This window comes from Cystoisospora suis (assembly GCF_002600585.1).
Source record: "Cystoisospora suis strain Wien I chromosome Unknown contig_870, whole genome shotgun sequence".
Classification (NCBI taxonomy): Eukaryota; Apicomplexa; class Conoidasida; order Eucoccidiorida; family Sarcocystidae; genus Cystoisospora; species Cystoisospora suis.
In genome coordinates this window covers 665-20,409 of record NW_027153671.1, presented here as the reverse complement: position 1 = coordinate 20,409, position 19,745 = coordinate 665, and the positions used below count along the sequence as shown (strand labels likewise).

The 19,745-nt window shown below is 49.6% G+C and overlaps 4 protein-coding genes across 4 annotated transcripts in view; 2 read left to right on the top strand and 2 right to left on the bottom strand.

Moving 5' to 3' along the window:
• The window catches only part of CSUI_002077 (ankyrin repeat-containing protein), a 27,223-nt gene extending 16,038 nt beyond the window's left edge, over positions 1-11,185 (top strand). The window contains exons 5-13 of the mRNA XM_068062279.1: positions 1-191; positions 998-1,186; positions 1,492-1,692; positions 2,264-2,434; positions 3,109-3,312; positions 4,358-4,538; positions 5,084-5,280; positions 5,937-6,076; positions 6,418-11,185. The exon at positions 1-191 is cut by the window's left edge and continues 5,337 nt beyond it. Coding sequence (XP_067925745.1) covers positions 1-118 — 118 coding nt within the window. The 3' untranslated portion in view covers positions 119-191; positions 998-1,186; positions 1,492-1,692; ... (4 more) ...; positions 5,937-6,076; positions 6,418-11,185. The remainder of the gene's footprint in view (positions 192-997; positions 1,187-1,491; positions 1,693-2,263; positions 2,435-3,108; positions 3,313-4,357; positions 4,539-5,083; positions 5,281-5,936; positions 6,077-6,417) is intronic.
• A 1,420-nt stretch (positions 11,186-12,605) lies between these two features.
• CSUI_002076 (histone) lies at positions 12,606-13,351 on the bottom strand. Its single transcript, XM_068062278.1, has one exon. It carries the CDS (start codon positions 13,278-13,280, stop codon positions 12,870-12,872), a length of 411 nt encoding a protein of 136 aa, XP_067925744.1. The 5' UTR covers positions 13,281-13,351; the 3' UTR covers positions 12,606-12,869.
• Positions 13,352-13,736: 385 nt separating this feature from the next.
• Positions 13,737-14,927, top strand: CSUI_002075 (histone h2a). The gene has a single exon (XM_068062277.1). It carries the CDS (start codon positions 13,874-13,876, stop codon positions 14,258-14,260), a length of 387 nt encoding a protein of 128 aa, XP_067925743.1. The 5' UTR covers positions 13,737-13,873; the 3' UTR covers positions 14,261-14,927.
• Positions 14,928-14,961: 34 nt separating this feature from the next.
• CSUI_002074 (uncharacterized protein) lies at positions 14,962-17,130 on the bottom strand. Its single transcript, XM_068062276.1, has one exon. The coding sequence runs from the start codon at positions 16,523-16,525 to the stop codon at positions 15,695-15,697; it is 831 nt and encodes a 276-aa protein (XP_067925742.1). The 5' UTR covers positions 16,526-17,130; the 3' UTR covers positions 14,962-15,694.
• Between the last annotated feature and the right edge of the window lie 2,615 nt (positions 17,131-19,745).

The following is a 19,745-nucleotide window of genomic DNA, read 5'->3' as shown; positions in this document are numbered from 1 at the left end:
CGACTACTACTACTACTACGACTTCTTCAGATTTCTTTGTCAAGCCTTCACTAGAGATCATCGGATCTGTTGCATCGAAGTCGCTTCTTCTAAAAGTAGGGATGGAAGGACATTATAGGAGTTTTCGTGAAGCGGTCAAGTCAGGTGACTGGCAAACAGTCTCAGCTGTTACAAAGAGAATCCAAAAAGAGGTAAGGATCAAACAGTGGAAGTTCAACAGAGAAAGACGAAAGGAACTTTGTCGTGTCTTCCTCTGTAGATCTCTTTCTCTATGTGGTTAGATCTGATGTCTTCTTTCATCTTTCGTNNGAGCTTCCCCCCATTGTCCTTGATGTCTTCTTTCATCTTTCGTCTCCCGGTCTCTTCTCCTCTTTGTTATCTGTGTCTCCTTCGTTTCATTCTTTTCCCCATGGGTTCCTCGTACTTTCCAGATTTCCATATGTAGATACAAGCTTCCACATCGAGGTCTGTCGGTGGTTGTCGAGCTTGAATGTCTGATATGAGGTGCAGGAGGGTGTAGGGAGTCAGTCACGTTACTGCGGGGTCAACTCTAATTCACGTCGAAGGATGTAGGAGGTGCTACTGCTGGAGTGTAACTTCTGTTCTTATATAAGTGTACGTGTGTCGTATTGTATTCGCTAGATGAGCCACCCTCGCAAGCAAGTGATGATGGTGTATATCTTCAGGGTGAGTTTGGGCTACACACGCGATACAGCGTTCTGCTTGACGACCACTCAGATAGTGGTAAAGCAGATAGATAGATAGGTATGGGGTATGTTGTGTTGGCAAGGGCTTTCGTGCGTGCGTCCAAGCTGCAGGCGTAATTGACAAGACGTCCTCGTTTTTTCTCCATATATTTATAGGCTGTCTCCATTTCTGTTTCTATCAAGCCTACATGTTTCGCTTCGTAAGGAGGAGTTTCGGTCTTTTTCCGAGTCGGTCCGATTGTTCTCTTCATCTCTCACTCCGTGTCTTTCCCGATGTTCTGGCTATTCAGCTAAGCGAGCTAGCGGCAACAGCTCCTTATAACAGCAGTCGGTTGATTCTTCTTCAACAGTTTCGAGGAAGTGAACTCCTAGTCAACTGCCCTCTAACGGTAGAGACAACAGAAGAAGGTGGCGTGAATGTTCTGACTCTGCCTATCTCGATCGCGATACAGGCGGAAGATACAGATACGCTCAATGTGGTAAGTTTGCGTGATGCTTGATGACTATTTCATTCAAGAAGATCGTATGAGATGTCTTGTCTTTTCAAGAGAGATAGAGAGAACGTAAAACATGGTGTAAGGAATGCACTGTATGTATGGGTACTTCTAGCGATCTACCTCAATATGAGGGAGAGTAAGTCTCGTATGTATATGAGTTGACCTGTACATACGGTTTGCATAGATGAATGGTAATACTTACCGATTCATGACTGGTTTATCAACACAAGTGTCATACTCGCCCACGTCTATGTATATGAAATTTTTCCTTCTTTCTTTGCTTTCAGCTCCTAAGGAGAGGTGCGGAGATAGAGGTGTGTGATTACCTGGGAAAGTCGCCGCTATATCGGGCATGTGAAGTAGGAAGGAAAGACATAGTTGAAACTCTTCTTCTTCAATATGGTGCATCACCAGAAGCCGCAGATGTTCGGAGCGATCTTTTCCCTCTACATACAGCTGTCAAGAAAAAGGATGTCGAGATTGTCAAGGTAAGCCTTCATGGCATGCATGCATGCATGGGTTCTCTAGAGGGAAGAATAGTCGGCAGCGGTGTATTCGTCTGCTTCTTGTCTGCAGAGTGATGTCTGTTTAGTCTGTCTCACGGCCAACAGAGCATGTGTCTATCGAGAGTGCTGTATCTATCCTTGATTTGATATATATTTATATACTTGACAGTATCTGTTCGTGCGCTTCGACTGGCTTCGTCGATCTTCTCGCACGCACTGGTTCCTTCCCCATTGGGAATGTAAGATAGAGGAGACGACACGTCTCATGAGTGAATATGAAATGTCAGTCTGTTGTAACGAGTCTTACATCAATCTGTCCACAGTCGGGGCATACGGATATAATCATCTTCAGGGAGACTCTACACAGATCTGTGTACACCTTTATATCTATACATATACGTATGTGGTTCTGTATATATCTACAAAGATATATAGATAGATGGATATGTAGATATGCGTGTATGGGATGAGAAGTTGGTAGTTCTCTTTTTTTCTGCTGGTTTTCTTCTTTCTTATCTTGTGTGTCATTTTGTTCTTCTCTTTCGCTGTTCAGCTGCTATTGAAGAGAGGAGCTTCGTTAGACTTGAAATGTCCAGCAGTGAAGTCGTACAAGAGTGCTCTATTCGTTGCATGCGAAGTGAACGCCCCGGAGATCGTTCAACTCCTTCTTGAAGCTGGTGCAGATCCCAACTGGAAAGGACATAATACCTACACTCCTACTCTTGTAAGGCATCGTCATGCAACTTTCTTTCTATAAGAACTCTTCGAGGAATTGAGAGGTCATTCTTCAATGTATATCAAGGGTGATACATGCATGGTCCGTGTGGACAGAGACTATCTCCCTACGGGTGCATGCGTGTATTCATTCCATCATGGAAGCGGAGTACGAGTAGGGGTGGGTAGGTGGAAAGAAGAAGGAGAGAAAGTTCCGTGTGTAGTGATAATGAGGTGAGTGTGTTGCAGAGTTAGTTCATACGTGCCGGGCGGGAGATTCAGCAGTTGTAGTGTAAGAGGATAAGGTCATTGTATTGGCGTGTGTCACATACATACATGTTTAACTTCGTTTTATGAAGGAAATCGTTTCGTTCGGCATTTAGATAGATCAGCAAGGTCGACAGCGCATCCCTTATGGTTGGTTTGTTCTTTAGCAGAGTCCAGACAGAGTCGTTTCTTTGTATGACCTTCTCCCTTCCGTGAAAAGAGATGCGGGATTTTCGGGATCTCCTGTATGAGAAAGATATGGAGATAAGAGACGATAAGAGTGTTTCTCTTTCTCTTTTCCGTACTCGTAGTTAGCGTGCTTTCGTTGCATGTATGTTGTTGTCTCCCTGATGTCTCCGTGTTTCTGACGGTGTGTCTCAGAAGTCTTTTTCTTTTTTTCCGTGTGTCTTTCTTCAGTTGGCGTATCAGCTGAATAGCGCGTGGCTCCCCCACTTTCTGGATGCAGGGGCAGGGAGTTCGAAGACGAAGCGATGGGTGCTGACAGAAGTTCTCTCTTGTGCGATTGCTAAGAATGATCTCGTCTCTGTGGAACTGCTTGTACGGAAGTATCCTGACCTTCTTACCAGAGATCATCAGCTATGGAGCAAACCTCTCATACAGGTACGTTGTCGTCGTGGTGTGCTATTGTCGCAAGAAGTAGAAGGAGACACCTTTCTTTTTCTCCACCGAGATATGATTGATGCAAGAGAAAAGAGATTATCATCTAATAATTAGCATACAGAAATATCTGGAGAGAGAGAGAAAGACTTTCTCCACCTCGAGTTTTGTCTTTCTGTTCAGCCATTTGGTTCTAGTGCTTTCATGGTCATCGGCATACATGTACATATATATAGCGTTCTCCCGTTGCAAGTTCTCTTCTTATATATGTGTGTACAACGGAGCTCTCTCTCCATCACAACGTCGACACAGTGATGACAGCCTCCCCAGTGATAGTAGTGGGAATGTCGTAGAAGAAGGCTGTCGTCGCGTTTCTCAGATTTAGCTTCACTGCGTCTCTACTCTAGGTTGTTGTGACGTTCTAACACTCTTCCTCGTCTTACCAGCATCGCCGTTACGTGATCGGTTCTCTCACTGTATGGAGAAGTCGCAGGTCGGATTTGATGGTCCTTACAGGAGTTTACCTCCATGTGACGGGTAGTCTCCAGTGGCTCATGTAGACAAGGTATTCATTTAGACGTACATCTACATGTATATACGGCGGATCTGTTGTCTCTGTGTGTCTATCATCTACACATACAAAGACAGTAGAGAGAGTAGGGGTGCTATGGTGTCTTATTCTTTCTTACATAGAGAGGGAGGCTGTGTAGTAGCAGCAGTAGTTAGTAGCACTATTAAGTACTGAGTCGTCGTCATTACTATCATGATCGTGTCGTGACGCCTGTTTCCTGTTAAAGGTAGGCAACTTCCTTCCTTCTTTGTTTCATTGTCACAATGAAAGATATCCGGTGTGTTTCTTCAGCTTGTATTCGCGTATCTTATTTCGTACGTCGTTTTTCTATCTTTCTCTCCGTACCGTGTTTAGAATAGAATCAGCCTCTCTCCTCTCGTTCGCCTATACAAAGGTGTATTTATACCTATAGACTTTGTATATAGATAGGATGATGTGTATGCCTTTCGCCTTGTGGCATGCATGATTCGACTGCAGGCGGCGAAACAAGGAAAGGCAGATATCATCTCCGCTCTATTAGCATCGGGAAGTCCTGTAGATGTGAAGACGAAGGAGGGAGGTCAAACACCTCTCTTAGCTGCAGCAGAGGAAGACTTCGTTGTGTGCGTTCAACTTCTTCTTGATGCTGGAGCTGATATCAATAAGACAAATAATGCGGGTAAGAAAAGAGTCTAATACAGCGGCATACATGTGTTATATGCATGTATAGACGTATGTATGTGTATGTATATCAGAGATGTGTCTATACATGGGTATATATGTTCAGATGCATGCAAACGATGAGTCTGCTGTGATGCTGGGTCTCTTCCCTTCATCTGTCTTTTCCCATGTAGCTTCAAAGGGGCTCTCGTCGTCTCGTGCACATGGACGTGCCTCTATGTATACATGAACAAGCAGAAATCTATGTTGGACATAGATGCATGTTTTTCTAGTGAGGCCACCGTTGTGACACGCTTTCAATCTCATCTTCACATTTCCGATACGAGAGACCAAGTCGAAGGCATGAATATACGTGTAGAGAGATTAGAACCTTGTGTAAATAGTACGTCTACATTGCTTGCGATACATCTGTCTCAATGTGTGTATGTATGCTTCATGTCGTCTATACTCAAGACTGTTGCATGTTCTTGAGTATATGTACGCTTATATATGTATGTATCTGTGTGATGGATTGGTTTGATGTGTATTTGTGTGATCGTTTAGGTTTGACGGCCTTGCATTTAGCTTGTACTGAGAACCGTACAGAGGTGGTGAAGCTTCTCTTAAACCGAGGATGTGACGTTAATATAGGAGATAAGACGAACGGAGAAGCTCCTCTTATGATGTGTATCCGAATGAGGAATGAGAAGATGGCAACTCTGATCTTAGATCTTGCAAAGAATCTCGATGTCGAAAAGAAGGTAAGAAGATGACGAAGAAGAAAAAGAGGAAGAAGGAAAAGAAGAAGTGTGTATCTTTTGGTCGAACAAGTGGGTGGCTATACTATCTCTACCACTACCTTTGACGATGATTCTTCTGTTGTGTCCGCGAAGCCTTCTGAGGCGGATACGTGGTTCCTAGGTGTCAGGTACTTAACATCATTATGTATAGCATCTCTTGCTGTTCAGCAGCTCCCCACAGAGGGATAGATAATAATCGAAAAAAGGTAAATAGGAAGAGCTGGTATGGCGAGCTACTAGATAAAGAGCTCTGTGAAACACAGAAGAACGAGAGAGTGAGAGAGACGGACTTCAATCAAGGGGTGTAATCTTGCAAATCCTGAATAAGAGTAAGAAGAAAGAAAGAAAGATAGTGATAGCAGTAAGAAGGGTGAGGAACTTGTGCAGGCGGAGGCGTGCCATTGTCACGGTACAGCTTCCTGCCTTTCCACGAAGTGGATGGATAGATAGATAACAAGCACGAGACTGTAAGTTACGTCCATGTGTAGAAGGTGTCTCCGTCCCACCATGTGTATGTGTATCTTTTCTTTGGTTCTTCTTTTCTTTTCTTAATGATTTGTTTCGTTTCTCAAATCCTGAAACGCGATAACCTTCGTCCGCCTCTTTCGTCATTTCAGGATATGCAAGGGAGTACAGCCCTGTTGTACGCGATGTTCTTCGGGCAGTATGCAGTAGCTGGAAGGTTGATGGATAAAGGTGCCGATGTGACCGTCAGCGATCATTCAGGCAATAGCGCCTATAACGTCGTGAATGAGAGGTAAGAAGAGCAACAAGATGTCTCCTAAAAGGTATAATGTGGGTCATGACGATGAATGGGTAGGGGGGTAGACCAAGAATAGATAGAAGAAACGGGACAAGGAGAAAAAGAAGCGGTCAGGGTCTAGGATTAACCTCTAAACAGGGGTTGACCCATTTGTTGGTCGGTATTGTGTGTGCGTGTCTGAAGTGTTTCTGTTTGCCCGGTAGGGTCTCTGGTGTTTTGTACGTTCGCTTGCCTACTGCCGTGTGTGTATATGTGTACACGTGTATATACACCTGGTCCGAAGATATTTCTATTTTCTTGTATGGTGTTTCAATATCCATGGCTGTTGCGCCCAGACTGATGACGCAGGGTGCCGACAAGCGTGTATTGAAGAAATTTCTCCGCCTATATAAGAGCTCGAAAGAAGGGAGACGTTCTCGTCATGGACAAGCAGCTTCAGCAGTAGCAACGACTACTGCTACAGCAACAGCAACCACGACTTCCTCCGATGCAGCTATCACAGGAGATGATTCTGCGGCTAGCGGTGCAGACAGCGGAACTGACGGAGGAGGTGGAACAGGAGGAGGCCTGATCTCGAGTCGACGACATCATGGTATGCTAAGGCGTACTCTAGTCGGAGGATCCAGCGGCAATAGTAGTAGTAGTAGCACTGGCACAGCTGCAGCAGGTGGTGGTGGTGGTGGCGGGGTCTTGTCAGGAGCCAGCTCAGATGGACTTGGTTTATCCGGAGGGGGAAGTAGTAGTAGTAGTGGTTCAAATCATCCTACCAGTAATAGTAGTCCTAGCAATACAACTAATCTACAACCGGGAGGAGTCCCAACAGGAAACGGTGAGATGATGTTCTCCTCATCCTCTTCTAGCAGTAGCAGCAGAAGTCGTCGACGTGCTCAGATACTTAGCGCAGGTATCCGTACACCTCCCCCAGGGTCTATGGCAGGAGGAGGAGGCATGATGATGGTGAATGGTATGGTCAACAATGGGAGTTATAGTCTTGCAGGCAGTGGAGATGAAAGAGCTAGAGGTACACCGGGAGGGGCAGGAGAAGGAGGTGAGACGATGATGATGTCTTCTGAGAGGTTTGTATCAGCACCGCCGCCTGGATCATCGAAAAAGACCGTAGGGGGAAAGAGAAGAGATGGAGATGATGCAATAATGATAGGAGGAGGAGATGGAGGTATGGATGTTGATGAAGATTCTTCGTCGTCTTCTTCTCAGCCAACTGGAGGGACATCACAGCCCCAGCAACAACAGCAACAAGGAGGGGGAGGTGTAAGTCGAATGATAGGGGGGAGATCAAAGAGTAGTGGATCAAACGGAAAGAAGTTGAAGATTGAACCGAAGACGGTTCTACAAGTCGCGAAGCTTCCTATCACTCTCTTTCGTGCTGCTAAAGCAAAATAATGAAAAGGCTTTGGATATGAATGCATGGTCGTATGCTGCTGATTCTCTCCAAATCCTCCGTCGGTTTTGACACACATGAAACTGATGATACTGTTCTTGAAAAGACGTAGAGGAGAGATTATGAACAAGACCGGCTAATATACGAGGAAATGGTGAGGATCGCGGATAAGTGTAAGAAGAAGGGAAAGTCCAACTGCGCTGGTGTAAGAGAAGAGATTGAAGAGAGAAAGAGGACGGGAGCGCGAGATGAGGATGGATACCCAAGGAGAATGACGGACGGCAAGGGTCTTCTTCATCTGTCCAAGAGGAACTACAAGCGGATGATGAAATACGTTAGATAGGTGGTAGTCTTGATGTGTATGTAATAGTAGAGTTCTAGTAGGAATGCTATCTACACAACTACAATGGCACTTACGGCTAAGCAACATGATGGATGTATAGATTCATCTGGCTGTTGATGGGGGATTAAGCGGTCATATCCTCGTCTTTTTTCTTGAGAGGTTGTTCTGCCGAGTATTTCGTAATCCCTCCTGTCTTCGTTGTTCGGCCCATAGTAGTAGTCATGGAAGAGAAATCTCATCGTCTACTTTTGCGATCATTCTTTTTTCTTTATTCGGTTTTTTTTAAGTGTTCCTTTCTTCATTCACACGTCGCAGTGTTGCTGCTTTTTAAAGGAGGAGGAGAACGAAGAAGAGAAGGGAAGGTTGGCGGCGGGTGGTAAGAAAGATTGAAGAAATAACAATTCGGATCAGTCTCTTTCTGACTCTTCCCCTGTCAGTTCAGATCGACTACGTGGCACAGAGAAAGAAGAATCCATCTGAAGCTTTCTCCAAAGAAAGAAAGCGAGAGAAATTTGTGGATTCCACGGGGTGATATAGCAGGCCTATGGGAGAGAAGAAGTCGTTTTTCTGTTTGTCCCCTGATGGTCGCAATGATGCGCCACCACTCCCGTATGAACGAACGGATCAGAATTGTGCTACTGTTCTTGTTCTATGTCGGATACCTCTTCTTTAGTATCATCATCTCAGCTATGCTACGGAGACAGGCGGCGCCTTCTCCCTGTCACTGTTACTATACTACCATTCCCATTGCCCTTATAGGAGCTTGTTGGATTCTCGGCCTCGATGATGATGATGTTTCTTTCCTCTCATTCCCGTCGTGTGGTGACGGACAATCTAATGATAGAGACAATGATGGGTGATGGTCATATGAGATATGATGACGTAAGAGAAAGAAGAAGAAAGAATGGGGTAGTCGGAGCAGGAGATCAACAACAACAACAACACACGGGGGAGACAGGAGGAGGAGGAGAAGAGTAGGAGAGGAGAGGAAGGAGGGATATATGTGTTCGATAGTGAGATGGATGTCTGTGTGAAAGTGAATGAATGAAAAGAAGAGAAGGTCGCAGTGTATTTCTTTTTCTTCAGTTTCCTTATAGTGTCTTCTGATACACGCTTCATCTTTAGTCTTCTGCTGTCAAGTAGTATGGTGACGGAGCGCTTCTTTTTTCCAACAACATGGTGGCTATATCAACAGGAAGAGAAAGAATACAGCAGGGGGTATGTTGGGGTTAGTATAGAAACCATCGGAGTAGTGTGAGCGATCAGGAGGGGTTGAGATGACGAACTGAAAACTGATGAGGATTCGTCTCTCTCATGTACATGGGATCCTAGGCAGCTGCTGTTTTTAGCAACACATCAGTGTCTAGCCAGGAGGATAAGCAACCAAAAGGCCAATGTGAAGGATTCTCCTGTGATGGTTTCTCCCATATCGACCTGCTGCCCTTACCATCATCATCATCATTGCACTCTGTTGGGTGTTGGTGATGTAACAGAAGTAATAGCATCCTCTCGTTCGTGTATATGGTGGTCTCTCATCTCAGTATCTGTCTATGTAGTACAAACGATGACGTCGAAACTACCTACTTGCCGATTTACTTATCTTCGTGGATTATCGATTATCGATCTAGAGAAAAAGGAAGGAAGCTTGGACCATGAAAGGGTGAGTGAAGAGTGACCCACGCTTCCCTTGTCGTCCCACCCGCTGGTTGCCCGGCCGGGGTCGAAGGGGAACTGACGGCAGATGAAAGAGGCAGGTAGTTGGAGGGAGAGTGTGTCAATAAGTGATGAAGGGGCTGCTACAAGAGTGTCCTAGAGTGCTGGGTTATCATTCGTGAAGAAAGAGGAAAAGTAAGAGGAGAGAGAAAGAAAAAAATAGAGTCGTTGTTGTCGGCCTCACTTCTCCGGGTGCGAGGGAGATGGTTGGGTTTTCATGATACTGATGACAGAGGATCGTTGTGCTCGTAAGAGAGACAGTCCGTGTAGTCGAATTTTTTCTTCATCATGTCAAGAAGAGCAACAATGCTGTTCCAAGAGGAAGATAGATTAGAAGAAAGAACGAACGTCAATAGACAGGCAGAAAGACGATGATGGTGCATGAAAGATGCGAGAGTTCAAGACAGGAGCACTTCTCTCATCAGTGAGAATGGGTGGATTTCCTGTTTTCTCTCGTTTCGCATCCAAGTGCATCTTCGCCACCTGTTTGTTCCTGCTCTGCCTCCATCCGTCTGTGTATGGGACGGTTTTTCATTTCTTTCCCGGGCTCTTCGCTCGTCTTGCTATCGAGTTTCTTCTGTCTTCCATCTTCATGATATTGAGGAGAAATGCGTGTTTATATATATATATATATATATGTATGTCCTCTACCGCGAAGTCATCCGACGGATGTTGTGGTAGTACTGGCGATGGATGGTGAGTGGCCCAGGAGAGGATGAACAGGTTTTTCGATGATGGGTGGACGGAGAAAGGGATGTACGGTATGTACAACGGTTTTTCGTCATCATTCGGGAAGAAAGAAAGAGAGATAGCTGATTATGGATATGTTTGTTGCCTTCCTGGGTGTTTCGTTTTCTTTTGTCGCTCTCCCGCGCTTAAATTGCCTCTCCAGGTAGTCCTTCGTGTTCTCGTGTAGTAGTAGTAGTAGTATTCGATGGAAGAAGAAGAAGAAGCGCAGCACCAACTTGTGTGTGTATCTATTTTTTATATCATGTAGAGACGTGTCGTGATCGGAGAACTACCCGATTGATCCCCGAAGCTTTCGTTACGATGATACTATCATCAATGGAGAGCGAAGACAAACCAGTCACGCGTGTCGTCATTTTTTTCTTCCGCTTTCTCTAGACCACACCGGTGGCGCTGCCACTGTCTGCGAGGATGTCTGCAAGACATTCTCCCACTGTTGTTACGTCCACTTCTAGCTAGTAACAACTAGAAGACCAACAGAGAATGCAGTGATTAAGTGAGCGTAGTGTACCTAATTTACACTTACGAGTGCGAGATGGACTCGAAGGCGTCCTGGCGGACGGTAGTACTGCAGTCGTTGTGATGGAGAAGAGGAAAAAGGTGACGACGAGCCGAGGAAGCGGATGTGAGCTGGTGCTTGGATTGGCGAATTCCTTCCACCGGTTGACTGTTGATGGACTGGTCTACGTACACCAGCTTCCCTTTCTAAGGACAATGTGAATGCCAGTTTGGAAAGAACCAATGTGGTATAGGAGTGAGAGTTATATAGTTACCAGGGGGACTTTGTAACCCTGCCGACGTTGTGGCAGAGTCCATTCAGTGGTCAGCCTTTCCTACTTACCACCGTTTTTCAAGACACGTCTTACTTTTTTCCAGTAACCCCCATGAACCTATTTACCACTGAGAGACATTCCCTCTCGCCTTTTTTGCACTTGGTTTTGTGGGTGTGAGTCACGGTTTTTCGTCAAAAAAACCCTACAATACTAAATATATAGTGATTTCAACGAATAGATACCAGGCGGGTGCCACCAAATTCCGCGAGACTCGGCGAGACATGGAGGTCGGACACTGGGACGGGCGAGCTATGAGGGAGGTGAACAATCCCTATCAGAAGGGAAAAAAAGCGAAGTTTCTGGTTGAGCAGCGAACGAGGCTGTAAGTGATGCTGGTTATCATGCTTGAGAAGGCACCGAAGTGAGTGATGGTGACTGAAGACAGGAACTCCGCCAGTTCGTTTCCATGGGATGATGGCTCACCAGTGTGAACGTACGGAGGTTGCGGACAGGGGAATGCATGTATCTCTTCCTCTGTGAGTTCGCTTAGTGATGAAATCCGTAGTAGCAGGAAGGAAGCTTTATCAGTACAAAGAACCGTGGGCAGGTACGAGAACAGATCTCCAGCTTTCTGAGCGTCTTTCTCAAATTGGTCGGGTGCGTGTCAGTGCGCACGCGCAGAGCGTCACCATTCAGTCTCTTACCGCTCGGGTGATCTAAGTGCGGAAGCTTTCCGTCTCTGGTTGAGCCCCGAGACCTTTGTGTATATGTGCTTTGCAAGCATATCCGGCACCTGGAGGTCCTAGACCCTTCTAGTGAGACTGCTGCATCATGCTTCCTCAATCTGAAGTCTGATGCCTCTCCGTGTGCTTGACGCCGCTTTCTTTCCTTCCGCTTCGAGACGATTGTCTGCCACTGAGAGCTCCCCGTTATGAATGGTGACGCTCTGTCTGCGCTTGCGCACTGACACGCACTCGACCAATCTGAGACACTCGCAAAGCTGGAGATCTGTGCTCCTGCAACCTGTCCACTATTGATAGCCGAGGTAGCTCCCCGCTGCCAACCTGCTGCTTTCGGCTCTAAGTGTACTCGGAGCGCGCCCCAACACGGTATGTCTTGTGCTTGTAAATTCAGAAGTGAACGTCACTTTCCTGTAAGGTATGGTGCTAGGCACTCTGCCCCCCTACCTTCCTAAGTAGAGGCACGGGTACTAGTCCGGATGCCCTGCCCCCAGGGATGAGTTTTGCGGACACCCGACGCGAGGCAAAACTAAATTTTAATTTCACAACCAGAGCGCCTTTGAAAGGTAGGGAAGTCGGACAACTGGTGGTCCATATTCCGATGAGCGACGAGGTGGAATGCACAGTAAGAAACGTACAGCGAGACCTAAAAACGGCAACAACGCGTCATCTATCCGTTATGCCTCTTCGCTTCAGTCTTACAGGGAAGGGCTCGGATAGTGGGTACGAAACGCTTCCAGTGAGGGTAGCCGAAGTAACACTGCCGTGCCCCCTTTCGAACCTGTCAATCGCGATAAAGTGCGTCAAGACATTCCCGGCAAAATCTTCGTGAAATACACAACAGGGCAACTTCGTTGGACGACTCTTTGCTCGGCAACCAAAACGCTCACAGTTCAAACTTAGGGCTCACCTTGTAGCACAGATCTCAGGCGGCTGGATTACATGCTGACGGTGGCTTCTAGTGAAGCCTAAAAAGGGATGTGCGAGAATAGTTAACCGGAGAGATTCATCAGATGGTCGTCAGTTCCATATCGTTCCGTTGAAGATTTGGCCACCCATGGCAAATATGCGCTTACGACCTCTCACCACGGATACGTCGCGCAAGCTGGATATCCTTTGGCATGATAGTCACACGCTTGGCGTGGATAGCGCACAAGTTTGTGTCTTCGAACAAACCAACAAGGTAGGCCTCAGCAGCTTCCTGGAGAGCGAGGACTGCCGAGGACTGAAAACGCAGATCGGTCTTGAAATCCTGGGCAATTTCACGGACCAGACGCTGGAACGGCAACTTCCGGATGAGCAGGTCAGTAGACTTCTGATACCTTCGGATTTCACGCAGCGCCACAGTCCCGGGTCGGTATCTGTGAGGCTTCTTGATACCGCCACTCACAGGAGCGGACTTTCTGGCCGCCTTAGACGCCAGCTGCTTGCGAGGAGCCTTTCCTCCAGTTGATTTACGAGCCGTCTGCTTTGTGCGCGCCATGGTAACTCGAACACAAAAGTCAAAAAGGGGGGCGTGTGTATATTCGGTGGATGACGGAACGAGAAAGAATGTTTCTGACGCCATACCTCCCGTGCGCACGCGAGCCCGAACCACAATGCACCTTCTATCCTGGTGGGGGAGAATGAACCAGAGGGGGGAGGGGCGTCCTACCTACCGAAGTAACACACCACGTCACACCCCACCACCCCCTACCAGCCTCTGCCGCGCTGGCGCCGCCAAGGCACGACCCCCCAGCAAAGCGCTATACGCACCCCTCGGGCATTAGACGATGACCCGCGCATGACGGAAGGCACCAATCTCTGGTATAAGGCGGCATGGCTATAGGAGCTTGCCATCAAGGATCAAGGAACCAGCCGTAGGGGGGTCCAGGCCGCGAACAGATGCGTCACATGTCTTCGTTCCCTCCCCCGGGTCGGTGTGAGAGTTCCTCCGACGACGAGGAGTGCGAGGGAGGGTTGCGCGTAGTTTAATGAACCCAGAAGTATCATTCTTCGTTCCGCGTTGTTCTAGACTATCACGGGTCGTCGTTGATCTTTTTGCCGTTTTCTTCCTGCTTTTTCATTTTCTACAAGATGTCGGCTAAAGGAAAGGGCGGGCGAGCGAAGAAGTCCGGGAAGAGCACCAGCAAGTCTGCCAAGGCTGGTCTGCAATTCCCGGTGGGAAGAATTGGGCGTTACTTGAAGAAGGGCAGATATGCTAAGCGCGTGGGTGCCGGAGCTCCTGTTTACATGGCCGCAGTTCTAGAATACCTGTGCGCCGAAATCTTGGAGCTCGCTGGAAATGCCGCACGTGATCACAAGAAGACAAGAATCATTCCCCGGCACATCCAGCTGGCGGTGCGCAACGATGAGGAGCTCAGCAAATTCCTTGGCGGTGTGACGATTGCTAGTGGTGGTGTGATGCCGAACGTCCACTCCGTACTTCTACCGAAAAAAAGCAAGGGGAAGAAGTCTCAGTAAATGCATCGTGTACGCGCGGAAATGTGAAGAATGTCTATAAGTGATGTTTCAATTTTGAGCCTACACGTTGTAATTGTGCTGCCGAGTCTAACAGGTCTCCGAGAGATGACCACCGACGGTGCACTGCCTGTGGCACCAGTCTTCTTTAGGCTTCACTAGAAGCCACCGTTCGAAGTTCCTCAGTTCATGGAGCAACTGACGTACAGTGTGCGTTCTGTCGTGGTGAATCCTTTTGCCCATAGGGCCGATTTAGAGCTGTTCACCCCTGGCGGTTGGTGCCCGTCGCAGGAGACGAACGGTCCCGCTGCACGTTTTTAGACTCGGATTCCGTGGGCCTCTTCAGAGGAAATGGCGGGGCGCTTTCAGCTACACAGCTCTTCGATCCGCGTGTACGACGAAGTGTATTTGAAAGACGCAGCGCCGCGTACCGGTGCCTCATGCAACTAAACAAGGGCGAGTGACGGAAACTGCCGAGCTCCCCGGTGGCGTGGAGTCAGCTCGACAAATCGGTTTCTTAGATTGAAGTGCCATGGATGCTGTCGAGGTCTTCGTGCAGTGTCGTATCGCTTCCCAGTGCATGGTCCGTCACACATGTCGCAACCGAACACGAGCTGCCCTGCCCGGGCGGATGAGAGGTACTCGTTGAAACGGCAGTCCAGAAGCCGGTCTCGGGGCAGTCCATACATGTTGGACGTCCGAGTGTAGGGCCAAGGATTCTGTGCTTGTTCTATAGCAGTTTGCAGAGCACGATGGACAGACGTCTGGTGAAAGGTCAAACAGAGCTTATCGCATGGCTGTCACTCCGCCCCGTTAGTCGCACCTGGCGAACCCCGTTTCGAACAAGTAAGAATACGCGGTCAGGTGGAGTTGTACGGCAGGGCTATCGCGCTGTCATCCTTCACGCACTCCAAACGGTTTTTAATATCACCGAAGCTCACCAAGGTCCGGTATGTCAGTCACACGGGGACAACCAACTTACAGCGCAGCGATAGGACAGTGCGGCAAAGCGGATACAACGCTGACGCCGCCGCAACGTGTGCTGTGCCTGACGCAGGGGCTAATAGTTGGGGGTGGACTACGGCCCAAGCAAGTTATTCGTGAGTGCAGCGCAGACCAGCTTTTCCGGTCGACGTTATTCAAACCGTTCCCAGGAACGCAATTCCTGGTATGGTACGGTGGAGGCTGGTAGTGTAGCGAGAACGACTGAAGTTTCCTCACGACTACGAAGCACACATGGATGCGTTAATCCGTCAAGATGGCGGCTGAGTAACACCTTGCTTGTAGGAGGTCTAAGCACGGCGGTCCAGCGGAGCACATTCTACGCATCAGTGGATCGGGCTCAGACCGTGCCGCGAACAGCTCTTTCTATAAGCCTCACAGCGTCTAACGCGAGACTCAAAGCTCCGTTGTTTTCAAGAGTGCTCCATGGTCACCTTAGGTAAGACGGGGAAGTACCGCTTCTTGTATGTCGGGGCCTTCAAGATTCTTCTGAACGTACTCTTCGACTCTGGCCGGACTAGGCGACGTCACAGCCATCACCAGATCCGTTACTTCCTGCTCTTCTCCCACGCGCTCGGCGATCTGGCTGACCATCCCCATCAGGACGTCAAAGTCTTTTCTTTCGCTCGCGGACATGCCGTTGTAAGCAGCCTGCACCTGCTTGAGTAAATGAACAAGCTCCGCAGAAGCAGCAGCTGCTTGTTTCTCTCGCATCATGTGGTGCTGTAGCTTCCGTTTTGCTCTAACCCTCCCCACAATCGCGGCGACTACGGCGGTGACAAGTATGCCTCCGATAACCCATTTCCGGCGAAACCGTTTGCGGTGCCCGGGACTACGCTCGTCCTCGGGCATCCCTGGAGCGTTATGCTGTCGCTTGGGTCTCTTTGACATTTTCGGAGACTGTAGCTCCCACCCCTTGGCCGTACGTGCTCCCGCTAATGCATCAGCCGGTCCAAGCTCTCTCCAGAGCGGCAAAGGCGATTCATCTTCTTCTGCATCTAGGCCAGCGGTCCGCGTCTCCGCCGACTCAGGGCCGGCCTCCACCACAGTACCGTACCGCGAAGCGAACAAAGAACCCCGAGAATACGGCAGCACATTCACCGCCGGAGCCTGCCGCATATCTCCCGTGGAGGCGCTTGCGGTGGTCACGTAAAAAATCGCGAACAGGGGAACTAGGACCGGGTATAGGTTCTTCAGAGAAATCCGTGGTGGCAGGCCTCGCGGATCCCTGCATCTTGGGGTACACAAACACTCCTTCATTTCCATCAGTGTGATGCATAATTCACGCAAACGCTGACATGCATGGTGCGCGCCGACCCCAACACCGGAGGACACGGGATATCCCTCCTCGACGCTGACCCTTCGAAAAAGTACGCGCTAGCTAATGCGGATTGTTCGACGGCACCCACCAAGAATCAGGGTGTCGTTGGAGCTGACGTCTTCACAGCCATCTCAACAGCGTTCCCGAGCCGCCTCCATCGGCTCCCGCGAAAGAACACACAGACGGGAGCTCTTCACCAACGAGCGGGCTACGAAAGTTCCTGACGAGAACAGGCTACACAGGTCACCCCGCCAGACAACGGCTTCGCTGTTCTTGAAAGTCAGAGAAATAACGCATCTACAAGGATAACAGAAAACTGCCGCTCGGCATCAATCAAAAAAGCCGTCGGCACCTGAGTATTCCCACCCTGCCCCTCGAATCGGACGGCACCAGACCGGGGCCTCGTCCACTTGGCTCGGAGATCCGCGCCCCGATGAAGACGCTACGCCCTTCAGCTTCCCCCTGTGGCAATATCGATCGATTCACGGTCAATCAGGACACGAATCGACAAAAGGGGACTAGCGACCTTTTCGAATAGTATAGAGATCTTACTTCTTCTGTAGGACGGCCCCACTACGCTTCGACAAGTAACGCCGCCACGGACCGCAAGCCCTCCCTTGGCACCGCGCTCACCAGCTAGGGGCCCGTGAACTGGGTGTTATCGTCGGGTGCCTCGTCTTCAACTTGGCCTTCTCCGTCACAGAGCGGGGATAACACGATCCAGGGGTGGACATTTCTCTGTTAATGCGCCTAACTGGGACTTCAGTCCCGAACCCCCTGTGTCTTGTGTGTGCTGAATCTGATTACAAGGGCCGTAGCTGCATCCAGCGTCCGATCGCTCTTTCCGAAGTAACGACCTCGCCTCTGAGATGTCGAGCATTTGCTCCCGCAGCGAACCCAAAAGCCGAGTCTGCCGTTGATTGCAGTCAACCTCACGGTAAAATGAACTACGAAATAAATCGACAGGAAGCCGACAAGTAATAAGACGAAAGTAAGAGAGGTTCAAGGTTGCAAAAGTAGTCCTGAAAAGGGAAAAGAGAGTAAAGCACACGTCGGACCGCTAGGACACCCCTACCCCCTTTGGGCACTGTGACTGGGACTCAAGGCCTCGACACGTGGCCTCGCTTCCTGGCGGGGCCTTCTATCATGTGCAATGTGCTACAGACAGGTGTAGCCGTCGGCTCTGCCATCGGTTGCTATGCAGCTGACAGCAACGTAGACCCACTGTGCCGACTGCGGGAGTACGGACCGCTATAAAGCTGCCGACTCTCGGGAAAGCCCGCGAAAAGCGAGCAGTCCAAGAGCGGCAACGCCGAGGTAGGCACCCAGTAACCAGTCGCGCATGGCAGCACGGGGATAACACCAAAGCGCCGACCTGGCATTGATTTGAAACCCCGTCACTGATCGCAAGCAAAGGTACAGCACGGGCGAGCTGCACACACTCGCGTCACGAGTATACGCCCCCGAGTCGGGGGAAGTTCGACTGTTGTGTGCGTATTCGACAAAATCCATGTGTGTGCTCTGGTACACCTCCACAGCATTTACTCCCTTGTTGGGCTCTCAGGGTTTCCAATATGTCCTCATTATGTAAACCGGGGGTCGCGTACCTGGATGGGCTTCAGCGAAGGATGCTGCCAATAAAAACAAGCGTGGGAGAAGGTGTTATGGAAGCGCGCGCCGTGCTAAGAAGCCGTGAAGTGTACCCCGTGCAACTTGCCGAGAGGGTGTAGTCGTTCCACGGCTGGGGTCTGGCAGCGCGTTAGGGAGGTGGTCCTGCGACGAATAAAGTAGCCGTGACAGGACGGACAGAGGACGGGGGTCCAGTTTTTCCTAGCTCTTGGGAACTCATGAGCGTATCGAGATCGACTGACCAGTCGGCGTCCTGTGGTACAGGGATTCTGTTCCTGAGAACTGGAGGCCAGCTCAGTCGAGTGTCGTGTGCTGACTTTCAAGGCGCCATCAAGCCCCATCGAGCCCCTCAGCCAGCGGACCCCACTCACGCCCCCTCTCTGCAGAAAATCTTCAAATGTACGGTAACAAAGGGCACGGCCACACACTCGACCCCCTTGGACCATCTCGGGGCGCCGCCGGCCGGCGCGCGCAAGACAGCGCTTCAGTGGCCCCCCTAGACCGGCTCTCACCTTCGAGACGCTGTCGCTGGAAAGGCGGTACTGGATTCTGCAGCACCAGGCTTACTGAGATCTCATGTGGTAAAAGAGAACTTCAGCTGAGTTGTCAACGAGCAGGGTGCTTAAGAGTCGTGCCACGTACGGAGGGATCGTTCTGCAGCCTTTTCTTCTGAGAGTGTCTACTGTGTGTTGGAACTTCCAAAAAAGTCCTCTCCAGCTCGCGCTCACTGTGACCTCGTACAGCGTAAACGTGCCGCGGCCGGCTGGGACTCTTCAAAGTGGTGCAGTGGCCCCGAACCGCTGACGGCTAGGCAGAGCACGCTGACTACGGCGGAGCGTCAGGGGCTCAGCAATCACTCTCTCAATGGCGTCCGGATGGTGATTGCAGTTGCGCCCGGTTTGCTGGCAGCACTGGGTAAGCAACTGTCGGTATGTTTCAGTCCCCGGGGAATTTGTTAATAGGCGGTGCATTCGCATTGCAAGCACTGCTGTCACCTCGTGCTTGGCAACGCTCACAGCCTCGCTCACTAGCGCTAGGTGGTCCTCCTTTCTACGAGCCATACCAGCAGGAGCCTGTGACCTTGCACGCTTCGGCTCCTCTCCCTATTGCTGTTTCCGGGGCAGGCCAGGCGGAGATGTGAGAAGCCATGACACAGGTTGCCTGAGCTGTCTTACTTTGGAGACCTTCCAATTACGTGAAGGAAGGGTACCTCCGAAGAGAACCGTGAATGGCTCGACATGTGCTCCAGTCGAGCCAACGTGCACCACGACCGCGACTAATGGTACGCTACACGCTGCGTTCAGTCGTCTGCGTTGATACCGCCATGAATGTGTAGGTGCTAGTGAGGATGTATATCAACACGTAAGTACGCGCTTCCAGAGTCCTTTCTATTAACCCTCACTATGGGATCATTTTGAGCTTTCTTGCGAGCGAGAAAAAAGACGTGGCCTGACTGGAGACACGTGGGCTCAGGAAGCTCCGTGTGAGGCCGTCTCAAGAGTCCAATCCTTGTGTCGGCGCATGCGTGTGACAAGG